The following is a 12,583-nucleotide window of genomic DNA, read 5'->3' on the forward strand; positions in this document are numbered from 1 at the left end:
AAAACAGAGAGTCTCAGGATAATGTCCTGCAGCAGCAGAACAAATACATTGGAAGGGCTGAAATTCTAGGTGGAGTGCAGAATTGCAGGTAAAGAAGTTCTTCATGTTTTCCTTAGTTAAATCAAAAAATTAATGGTTAGTGTCAACACTAAGATTTATTTTATTATCTGTTGAACTAATTTGATTAAATACTATTAATCTGAACTCTTAATTTACCTAATTGTGATATTACTATGATCACTACTTTAATAAGATTGGTAAGGTTGTAGCATCATGCTTGAATAGAAGAAAATTGTTACACTCACTAAATATAATTATTAAAATACAAAGGATTAGGTGCGTGAAAAACACAGATAAACTTAAGTAAGAAACATATACATCCCTGTCTCTGTTACTAATAAAATATTTTAAGTTCCCAAAAAGTGAAAATTTATCTTTAAAAATGCTGCTTGCTCTTGCAAATGTTTATGGTTATATTAAGGCATGGTTGTTGTGGTTTAGCCTCAGCCATCAACCAACCCCCACACAACCACTCACTCACTCCTTCACCGGTGAGATCAAGGAGAGAATCAGGTTACATGCTGGGAAAGTTATTGACTGAGATAAAGACAGTTTAATAGGGAAAGCAAAAGGCACACACACAAGCAAAGCAAAACAAGGAATTAATTCACTGCTTCCCATAGGCAGGCAGGTGTTCAGCCACCTCCAGGAGAGAAGGGACCCATCATGTATAACAGCAGCTTGGGAAGAAAAACACCATCACTCTAAATGTGTGTGTGTGTGTGTGTGTGTGTGTGTCTGTGTCTGTGTCTGTGTCTGTGTGTCTGTGTGTCCCCCCCATCCTTCTTCCTTCTTCCTTGCACTTTATATACCGAGCAGGATGTCATATGGTCTGGAATTATCCCTTTGGTCACTTTAGGTCACCTGTCCCAGTGTGTCCCCTCCCAGCCTCCCAAGCACCCCCCAGACTCCTCACCACTGTGGCAGTATGAAAAGCAGAAGAGGTCTTGGCTCTGTGTAAGCACTGCTGAGCAAGAACAAAAACATCTCTATGGTATCATTACTGTGTTCAGCTCAAATCCAAAACAGAGACTTATACTAAGTACTGTGAAGAAAATTAACTCTATCCCACAAAAAACAAGCACAATTATTTATTTTATTGGAAATATAGGAGGAAGCTTTTGTCAGATACTTGTTAGAATAACTTCTTTTTAAGAGAAAGGAGTTTTCCAGAGGATAGCTAATTTAGTGACTCAATCATCAGTGTGTCCAAAAAATTATGTTATCAGTGATCCACTCTTGGAAAGGAGAGTTAAGAACAAAGGAAAAATATAGGCAATATTCTTCTGACTTCTAGACTTGTGCTGTCTCTGGAATAAGGGTAGTTGGTTTGACTTGCAATAAGCTTGACAGTTAATAAACTCTTAGTAGTTAGTAATTTAGTAACTTAATAAATCAAGAGCAGTTTGTACTATGGGCTATCTATAGCCCAGATAATCCAGCCACAGACAACAGCAAGTTAGTATATATGGTTAATCCACAAAAGGTTTTCCAAATCCCTTGTCCTCTGAAAAGAAGTTTATTTGGACTGAATAAAAAATTGTGAAAACTTTGATATTTGGTTTGCATTAGACACATTACTTTGTCATTTGTCGATGTGCCATTTGTCAATGTGCCATTTTAACAAGTTCATTTTAGACCACGTAAAATCTCATGGTCAAATTTGCAGATGATTCAGACATCTAATAAACTGCAAGTTAAGAAACTATTAAGAAAACTAGAAACTGTGTCAGCTGGGGTAAAGTCACATCACAGACAAGATTATATTTTCTCTTTATATGCACATTTGAAAATCTACGTTGTGTAATGAGCTTTATTGTAGTCAAGAGACCAAAACAGAATAGAGAAAGAGCAGCAACTATAATTGTTAGAGCTAAGAACAGTTTGCTAGAGAGAATTTATTTGGCAAATTTAATTGATTTTCTCAATCTGCTTGCAAACAGATTATGACATGTATTTCATTCTAATTTTAAGAAATTCAATTATATTAACAATTTAGCTAATATTTTTGTGGATTCATTTGAGATCATGTATTAGGCATAAAATGTTGGTAGTACTCAAGCTGATGATAGGTCTTGTATGTCACATGATACTCTGTCTCTTATTTGGCTTACAAATGGGGACATTTTAAGTTACTGGAGTGTTAATTCTTCTGCAGAAAGAGAAAGGGAGAGGAAGAAAACACACAGAAGATAAGTAAACCTATAGAATGCAAAACTTCTCTTTATAATTTTCCTCTAGGGAAAAATGTTAATTTTTTTTGTTGCTAATAGCAAATTAAGTTTGAAAGGAGAAAAGTCACCTTAAATATTGATAATAATACATATTGTCTAATTCAGCAGAGCTTATATTGAATTTTCTCTGAATAGTGTTAAAACAATTTGTGTGTATGTACAACTCATTAAATTTTCTTAACTAACATTGCCTGGAGAAAGAAAGATATTCTCCAAGACTGAGAATCTGAGACTGAGTGAGAGCCATATATCCTCTGTGACCCAGAAGAGTTGCCATAACAAAACCAGAATCAGCACTTTTCATATTTCTTGGCTAAGAAAATAAGAACTAAAAAATTCCTTTGAATCAATCATTCCAACAAACCTTTTTCTTAACTTATTTTCCGATTTTCTTCAAATGTTTCTTTATTTTCCTGGTACCCATGTTTTGAGGATTTCCTTTGAATCTATGACCCAGTTTGATTTTATTCAGTACTCTTCAGTGTCAGTGCTGGTAACTTATCACTGTCTGTAGCAGTTGCAATAACTCTTGTTAACAGAAGAAGCATTTCAACAGTCACTGTACAATATTTACCTTTATAAATGCCAATCATTTTATAGGCTTGGTATTGAGACTTGATGGTTGGTTAATGATGATATTCCCAGCAGAACTGAAAATAGCAAGTCAAGACACACCATATACTTCATTTCATCAACCTGTATGCACAACCTATTTCCCATACTGCTAATGTTAGTATCATTTTAATAGGCTTTTATTGGAAAAAGAGTTAGAGTGTCAGATAAAGGACCTTTTCTATTAAGCTTAGCAAACCTATTGATTTGCTGCCTGATTATTTTGATCTCACTTGTTAATCTGGAGAAACTCCACTGAAAACAAAGGAAGTTTAACACAGAGAGGTAAAATAAAGGTCCCTATTAATACTGAGCCTAAACCAGAAAGAGTTTATGAATATTCCTGTACTAGGAGACAAAAGAGATAAATGACTTTTGCTGAGACATCGCCCTTCAGACTATAGTCCCATGGGCTCTTCCAGGTGTGCTGAACTGAACTTCTCCATCCTGTCCCAAATGCTCTTCACATCACCACCTTATCTTAGATGGACATTATTGCCTTTATAGCTGTGCCACCATATCTACACAGTCAGCTCCAGCTAAATTTTATTAAGATAGACCAAGTGTAAAAGTCTAAATCATTAACAATATTACATTTTTACACTAAATAAACATTTAGCTGAGTAAATCTATGTCACTGTGCCAGCAGACTTAAGGGGTGGAAACACTGGGTGGTAAGTAGCAGTGATGACAAGCACTGGTATCATGTACTGTCTTGTCTCTGCTCAGTGGAAGGATGAACAGTGCATCTGACTGTGCCTTCACCATTGTGTAATCAGTGTTCTGTAAAAATGCTTCTTTAAAAATGGGGGTTTCGGTGCATTTGAAAAAGCCAGCCCAAAATTTCTTCCTATACACACAACTCTGCAAGCATGTTTTTGTATTATGCTAAATTCTCATCAAGAAATTCATTGAAAATCTTTATCTTTACATGAAAAAAAGTAATGTAAATTACAATGAATGAATAATCAGAAGTTTCTGATAACCTGTATTTATCATGGTTTGTTCATCTTCCACAAGACTATGAATAATCAGTGAAAGAATAGGGGCAGTGAAAAACCCCAAATAATATTTACTCTTTACTGACCTTATGTTAATTTGCTTAGTATAACTGGAAAAAAATCTCTTTGAATAATGATTTGTATGCATAGAACAGTTACTGGAGTAAGAAAGAAGAGCAGCATTTTATAATAAGCAGCAGATATGATCATTCAACTAATTAATGAAGGACATTTCAATCAGACTTTAAGTAACATGCATTTAATAAAATGTAAAAGGACCTATAGACCAATATTATGAGCCACAGCTAAAGCTTTAAACACAGATTCTTACACAATATAAATTAAAAACCAAAAAACAACAAAACAGCCATCACTTTGGACAGATTCAACCCCATCTGATACAGCTGGATTGCTGGATTGATTTATTAAAAGTTCAAATTTGAGAGCTGGTTTAAAAGGCAAAATTTAAAAAAGATATTTAAAAAAAAAGAGGATGAATGCAATTTTCTTCAACTTCAGTAATACGTATGTTTGTATAATATTTTGATTAAGACACCATAATCCAATATAATAATGGGATAATAAAATGTTTAACTTGTATGTCTCCAAGTGCAGCTGTAAACACAGAATATTTTCAAGCACATTTCATTACAGTGAGGCCCATTAATAAGCTTATGGTATTTAGTATTTTCATGAGTTATCTGGAAGAAAACAAGATTTTACAGATTATGCAAATACAATCTCTAGTTATGACACTTTAAGAATTAGGGGGCTAAAAGGAAGAGTGCTCTGAAAAGATTTGTGAGAGTTAATAAATCACTGAAAAACCTTACTTACAGTAAATCAAGCAGAATAATCTATTTAACTTGTCAAATTCATATTGATTTGCTTATTGTCATAAATACTGTCAAAAGCAGAGGAAGGTTGGTGTAAGACAGCTATCCAGGCTAACAGTAAAAACTGTGATTAAATTTGGTTCCTAGAAGTTAGAAAAATTTAGATGGAAAATAGTGTGAATCTCTAAAATGAAAAAAAATAAAAGGAATATTTAAGCTTTGAAACAACTTTCCAACTAGATGTAAACTTCATCATTAGTAGCCATTCATTCTGTTAGATATATTGTGTAAACTATTTAACTTGAAGTTAATTTAGTTCTTGCTGCGTTAAGGAACATGGTTGAATATTTTATTTCCTGAAAAATGCAGCCTTGGATTGGCCATAACTATTTTAAGATTTTTGATACATTAAGCTAATCAAGTTAGCTGCATTTTATTTTAATATTATCTTGTTTATTAAAAAAAATGAAATTAATACAGCATAACATTCACTTAGCCAGCTTGGCCTATCTAAAATAAGTCTATATACTAAGACAATTTCCCCATGAAATCTTGAGAAAGCAGCAGGAAGTCTTTGAGGATAGCTAATTTTAATTTAAGATAAATGTCCAAATAGAGAAGGTAACCATCTCCTAAAAGCATCTACTTCACTCTCTTTCTGTATCAGATGCTCAAACCATCATGTTAGAAAAAATGTGTACAATACAGGCAAGTAAAACTTGCCTGTATTGTACACATTTTGCAAGATGCAATTTGTAAGATGCATTTCGTAAGATGCATTTCAGCCTTAGAAATGTCTTTTATGTGATTAATGTTTGAGCTTTACATAGACAGAACATAGCATCCCCCTCTTGTAGTTAATTTTACTGTTAATCAGTTTTCCCAGTTTTTAATTTTTGGCAACAAAATTTGACATGTTTTCTTTTCCTTGCAAGAATATGTCAGGAAACCAAAATTAATTATTCACACAGCTCTAATCCATTGGGCAGTGTTGTGTAGGAAAGCGGGGTGATTGCAACAATATGTCCTAACTCTGCCCCTTATAAATCTCTTGCTGACTGTAATTACTGACTGGGAAATGCCATCCTGGAGTGATCGCTGAGAACTGCACATTACTCATATATTTGCCACTATCTCCTAGGATTATATAAAGCTTTAGTTATACTCTTTCTATCTGTGTTTCTCCTCACAGTTTCTGGCAACCTCCACCAGTCTTTCCTTCACTGAGACAGTATTCCATATTGTCCTAGTTCCATTCTGATTAATCGTTCTGCTCAATGGTTTGAAACATGGTGAAACCAAAACTAGCACTCAGTCGCCAAAGTGACCATCTCCAATGGTGGCACCATCAGCAGCTGATCAATGCAGTGTGGTGCTCAGGGGAGCTTCCTGAAATCAGGGAATGACAGGGGAAGCAGAGACAGCCACCAAGAGTCCACAGCTCATGCCAGTAGCTGACAGGTTGGGGCCAGGAGCAATGGTGGCCAAGCTCCCTACATGTATAGAAGACACCCTGAGAGAGTGCAAGCAACTACGAGTGCCACCAACAGGGTAGGCAAAGAATGAGGAAACAGCTGATGTACTTATTGCCTTCTTAGCTTCAGTCTCTAATAGCAAGACCAATTGTCCTCCTGGTACCCAGCCCACTGAGCTGCAAGACAGAGACAGGGACAGAATGAAGGCCTCACAGTTCAAGGGGAAATGGCCAGCAACCTGCTGCAGCACTTGGACACACACAGGTCCATAGCACTGAAGGGGATCTACCCAAAGGTACTGAGGGAGATGGCAGAAGTTCTCACCAAGCCACTTCCCAACATTTACCAGCAGTCCCAGCTAACTGGAAAGGTCTCAGCTGACTGGAAGTTCGCAAACACAACATCTATCTACAAGGACTGGAAAGAGGACCCGGGAACTCTAGGCCTGTCATCCTCAAACTAGTGCTAGGAAAGGTCATGGAGCAGATCATCTTGAGTGCCATCATATTACACATACAAGACAATCAAGGGATTACTCCCAGCCACCATGGGTATGTGAAAGGCAGGTCCTGCTTGACCAACCTTATTAGTGGATGAAGGAAAAGCTGTACATGTTGTTTACCTGGACTTTAAGAAAGCCTTGATGCCATTTTCCACAGCATTCTCCTGGGGAAAATGTCTGTTCATGGCTTAGACAGGTGCACTACTCCCTGGGTAAAAAAGTGGCTGGATGGCCAGGCCCAGAAAGTGGTGGTGGATGGAGATACATCCAGCTGATGGCCAGTCACAAGGGGTGTTCCCCAAGGCTCAGAACTGGGGCCAATCCTGTTTAATATACTTATCAATGAGCTGGACAGGTGGATTGAATGTACTCTCAGTCCTTTCGCAGTAACACCAAGTCAGGTGGCAGTTGATCTACTGGACAGAAAGGCCCTGCAAAGGGATTTGGACAGGGTGGATCAATGGGCCAAGCCCAATTGTATGAGATTCAACAAGACTAAGTGCCAGGTCCTGCACTTGGGTCAAAACAGCCCTATGCAGCACTATGGGATTGGGGAAGAGAGGCTGGAAATATGTCTGGTGGAAAAGGGCCTGGAGATGCTGGTTGACAGCTGTTGAGCATGAGCCAGGACTATATCCAGATGGCCAAGAAGGCTAATGGCATCATGGCTTGTACCAGAAATAGTGCGGCCAGCAGGACCAGGGTAATTATGGTCCCCCTGTACTCAGCACTGGTAAACCCGCACCTTGAGTCCTGTGTCCAGTCCTGGGTCCCTCACTACAAGAAAGGTGTTGAGGTGCTGGGGCATGTCCAGAGAAGGTCAACAAAGCTGTTGAAGGGTCTGGAACACAAATTCTGTGAGGAAAGACAGGAAATTGGGGCTGTTTAGGCTAGAGAAAAGGAGGCTCAGGGAAGACCTTATCACTCTCCTCAAGTACCTGAAAGGAGGATGTAGCCACGTAGGGTTCAGCCTTTTCTACCATACAACAAGCAATAGTAAAAGCTCAAGTTGCACCAGGGGGGTTTAGATTGACTATTAGGAAATTTTTTTCACCAAAAGGGTCATCAAACATTGAAACAGGCTGTCCAGGGAAGTGGGTGAGTCACCACTCCTGGACATATTTACAAGCTGTGTAGATGTGGCACTCAGGAACATTGTTAGTGATGCACCTGGCAATGCTGGGTTAATGGTTGGGCTTGATCTTAAAGGTCTTTTCCAATCTAAACAATTGGATGATTCTGTGATGACCAGACTGATTTCGCATTCATTTCTGTACATTTACTTGACCAATAGTGTACCACTGTGATGAATACATTTGGATCAATAGCATTTTACAATTATTCAATCATCATGTCAGACACACTTTCCATAAGAGAAGGTTTATCTGCAGTTACAAATTGGCAGCACTCTCAATGTGATGGGTTGTGGACACTACAGCCAAATACTGGTTTCCTACTAGTGGCCTTAGTACGCCGACCCACATTCTGACCATTTGTAGTGTATTTGGGTACATATGGATTTTTCCTGAAGTATTTTTTTTAATTGTCAATGCTTCATCTGTGAGTACTGAATCTGAACACTAACAGTCACCTCTCACTGACAATTTTTGTATGTGCTGCAGTTACCATGGTACCAACCTGAGAAGTTGATGTCTAAATATAGGGCAGGATAAAGGATATATCTTCTAAAATACTAACAGAATGAAGTAAAAATTCTCAGAGATTTTAGTGCTTCAGTAACTTGCAGTACTTAAAGTACTGTCCACTTTCATAAAACCTGCATTAAAGTACTTAAATATCAGTCATAACATATTCAGTGTAGTTTACTGGGTTTGATTGAACTGATCTGAAAAAGAAACACATTCTCAAAGAGGAAATTTGTGGGTAAATCACAGCCATATGACAGAGCATACAGCAAGTCTATCAAAGACCATATAAAGAAGCACAAAGAATTACATCAACTGAAAAATGTTAGGTGCAAGAAGCAATATGAAGATACTGTAAGGATTTTACAAAAACTGGGCCCTGTTTCTCGCATATTGTCTGTGCTGAGTATACTTGGCTCAAGAAAGTGTTTGCAGCAAGTAACATTTATCACACTTAAACTGACTCATGAAGGATGAGTAAATACTGTTAGGATTTCAGGAAAACTGAACTGCATGAAGAAGTATGCTGAGATTGCTTTGTCTATCTTTACAGTTTTTAGAAGAACATCAAACAAGGCATCAATGTCATAGCAATTTGAAAGAACATGGTTCTTACAGAGCAAGTACTCACACTTATTTTTCTGAGTAGATCACCAGAAACTCAGGTCTCTCAGTGACAGTGCTGCTCTCTCTCAAGGGTGAGCTACAGGGAGCTTTCTGTTGAATTAATAATACCATGCACATCACTTTATCTACTAGTTCTCTGGTGGCTTCACAGGTGTAAGGACTTTGGAAAGGCATAAAGCAACTTTTCAGATATAAGATGCTAATTCATTTTTTCTATCATGTAACTCAGCTCATGAAAATAAAAGGCTTGTTAAATAAGAGAAGAATATCACCAATTCACTGTGAAGTTCACTGAATATTTAAATATTTCTATGTATTTCTGCATAGCTAAACTGTTCCTCATAGCAGCTCTGACATTCTGTAAGACTAACACCATATTTTGATGTAATATCTAACAGAAACACTGTTCCAGTTCACTAGCTGTTACTGTATAGTCAGGGGGGAAATTATTGCAAGCAAAAGCACATTTTAAAATGTCAGGACAACTGTTAGGATTCAGAATGCAAATTCTGACTGTTATACTCCAAATCCCCTAACCCACCAAGTGCAGACTCTCTGACTGCAGGGGTGCTCAGCACAATATGTGATTGGGCTGGTGTAGAAAGAGACATTCTACACTTGAGAGTCTTTTTGGAGATTACTTGTAAAGAGAAGAAAACATTGGGAAATTTCCAAAACATGTCATGAACAAAATGTTGCTGCAAAGGCAGGAGTCTTGCCTGCGGAATCATTTTACACTTTTCAATTAACCAAATACCTTTATTTTCATTGAACAAAGAGTGAATCAAGCCTTTTATGTTACTCTATTACTTATCTACAAGTAATTTCTTTTTAGATCCCTAAAATATTCCTAGGCTGATATCTACATTTAGAAATACAAGGATACTGTGTTACATTCGCACACTGCTCCTATAAAATGTCAAATAAATAATGAAGAGATGGCTACATGCCAGCTCTGCATCTTACTCTGTAAGATGCAAAAATTCTGAGCCACACTGAAGTAGACACAAATGCTATAAAAATACCCTTCAGGTTATAAATCTTTGTGGTTCACTTCTGTTTTCTTAGGCAACATTTCTGGATGTGCATCCCTGGTCACTCTTCATTAAAAACTGCCAGTCTAGAAATCAGATTGCACACTTGTGAGAGTATGATTTAAAGAGACATCCAGTAAAATTTACATTAAACTAACTTTATTCCTTGAAGACAAAAGGACTGCAGCTCTAAAATTCAATAAAACGTCAGTAAACTGTAATCTGAATTTCAGCATTAGGGAAGACAAATGTGTCTGAGTACCCTTATCCACAAGTATTTGGTCCCTTAAAAACAAAAAAACTGAACTCTCCAACTTTTCTCATGAATAAGTATTTCAAGTAGGTGAAATTCAGTAAGAAAATACCCATTTTCAATTCCCACTGAATTGATGAGGTCGGGAGTAATTAGGAGCTGAGCGCCTCCTAATCACACATATCATGTCTCTGCTTTGGCTACCAATCTAGGCTGATTTGCAAGCTTGCATGCTTAGAGAAACTTTCTCCAAGGTTTGGCAGCCAACACCAACAGACAGAAATAATTTACTGCCTGTTATTTCCAAAAGGGGACAGGTTAGAATATCATGGTCACAGTAGTCACTGAGATTTTCGAAAGGTGTCAGGGTGCACACACTTTAAGACAAGCAGGTAGCATGTAAAATATGCTCAGTATTTCTGGTTTGCAAGACAGTTGTGCTTCTTTTTTTAAACTTTAACTATTCCAACCCAAACTTTCCATAATAGATGTTTGTTTCAGAATCTTTATTAAATTGTTTCAATCCTCAAATTTGTTTTCAAGTAGAGCCACAGTAAATACAAATAATTTGTTTAGTGTATGGTTAAAATATTTTATGATTTTTTTTAGCTGAAAATTTCATTCCCTGTTTCCAGAGCTTACAACAGGGACTAGGATTTTATGTCAAAGACATGCATTTTCTGTTAATCTACCCATGTTTCTGCAGCACATTTAGTACCTAAATTCCCTCTAATTTCTGTTTTAATAACAATGCAACAGGGAAATTCATCTCTGGCAGCTATGTCATTCTTTGGTCTATGTGTATGAGCTACACGACCCACTCCTGCACAGCAAATGAATCACTCTCTTGACAGACCAAAGAAAACAAGGGATGGTAGTATCTCACTGTCTGGAGAGAGACCAAGAACCAGACTGAGGGGTAGATAGCAGAAGTTAAGGTAAGGTGTCACAGTCTGAAGAGTGACATGGGAAGAAAAGAGGTATCAAAAGGAAATTGAGTCTCTTTCTAGCTCTATTGTGAAGCAAATATGTAGGAAAATCACTGGTGTGTCACTGAAGACCTTCAATATTTGCAAAATTGAATCTAAAAGCACTTGATATAATCACTTTATTACTCGTTGGTATTGTTAGGATCAGCTACATAAGCATCAGTATTTCTCGTATAATATAGAGATATTGATAGACACATACATGCTATCACAGAGCATGGCAAACTGAACTTTGCAGATTTCCCTGCTCCCATTAGGTCTAAATGAATTGGATTGGGTGTTAAAAGGGAAAAATACAATATAGAAATTATAAGTATACCTTTTCTTTAGTAAAACTATGATCTCCTTTTCTGATTAATTTTCTTCTGCCGGTATCTCCCAAAGGGCCTTGCAGCATAACACACACATCTGCATCTGTTCCTGACCCAGGGGTATCTCCCGTAGTGATGTAGAGGACATAGCTTTTCACTGAAAGGAAAAAGAAATCAAAAGTTTACCAAACCTTAACGAGTCAAAATATGTTACTTATAAATTACTACCCTTACATTTTCATTTCTTATCCTACCCAGTATGATCAGAAGACCAAACTATGCTATAATGTTTAAAAAACACATAGAAGCATTGTAATTAGAATTTAAGAACCACTATTATAAGGAATAATAAGCTAAATAGTTTGACTGGGCCTGAAACAAAGGCAGAAGAAAAAAAATGAAAGAAAAATACACATAACACAAATTGGTATAAACACATGTAAAGAATACTCTATCACCAGTTGTATGGAAGTAAATACATAATACTCCAATAGAATAGTTCCTAGGCTATGTATGATGCTAAACCACTCAACAAGCACATCTCTGCTCTGAGCCTCACAGAGTTTGAATGAAGCTGAACTTTGTCAGAAGACAGTAACTTTTGTATTTCCTCTGCATCATGGTCCATTCAGTGTCTGGCCATTCCAGGCATTACCAATTGCAGTTACTGGCCTCAGCAAGGGTGATGACATGTCAGAGAACATACAGTATTTCTCTGACATGTCGTCTTACTTACAACTCTTCAGCTGAGCATTTCATTAATGGCTGCTTATGTAAAGTACCTGTTTGCATGCCCAGAGAAGTGCATAACACACTGGCAATCTGGCCCTCCAAATAAAAGTCACATCCCCAAAATATTCAATTGAAAAAGAGAAAAAAAATGTGGGGAGAGAGTAAAGAAAGAGAATATCTGTCCCCATGTTAAATGCTCCTCAGAAAGAGGAGCAGCATTTGTAAAGATTTAAATATCTGTGCTCTTGTGGAAAGAAATAAATTTAAGTAT

At 37.1% G+C, this 12,583-nt stretch overlaps 1 protein-coding gene across 5 annotated transcripts in view; it reads right to left on the reverse strand.

Annotated features, from left to right (window-relative positions):
• RP1 (RP1 axonemal microtubule associated) overlaps positions 1-12,583 on the reverse strand; it is a 184,016-nt gene that overhangs the window by 23,066 nt on the left and 148,367 nt on the right. For 4 of the 5 annotated variants that reach the window (XM_071554517.1, XM_071554516.1, XM_071554518.1 and 1 more), the window contains one exon: positions 11,589-11,737. In XM_071554517.1, the coding sequence (XP_071410618.1) occupies positions 11,589-11,737 (149 nt within the window). Of the gene's footprint in view, positions 1-11,588; positions 11,738-12,583 lie in introns of those variants that run through there. The other variant, XM_071554520.1, reaches the window with a different exon arrangement.

The sequence above is a fragment of the Pithys albifrons genome, chromosome 4 (assembly GCF_047495875.1).
Source record: "Pithys albifrons albifrons isolate INPA30051 chromosome 4, PitAlb_v1, whole genome shotgun sequence".
In the NCBI taxonomy this organism is placed as follows: domain Eukaryota; kingdom Metazoa; phylum Chordata; class Aves; order Passeriformes; family Thamnophilidae; genus Pithys; species Pithys albifrons.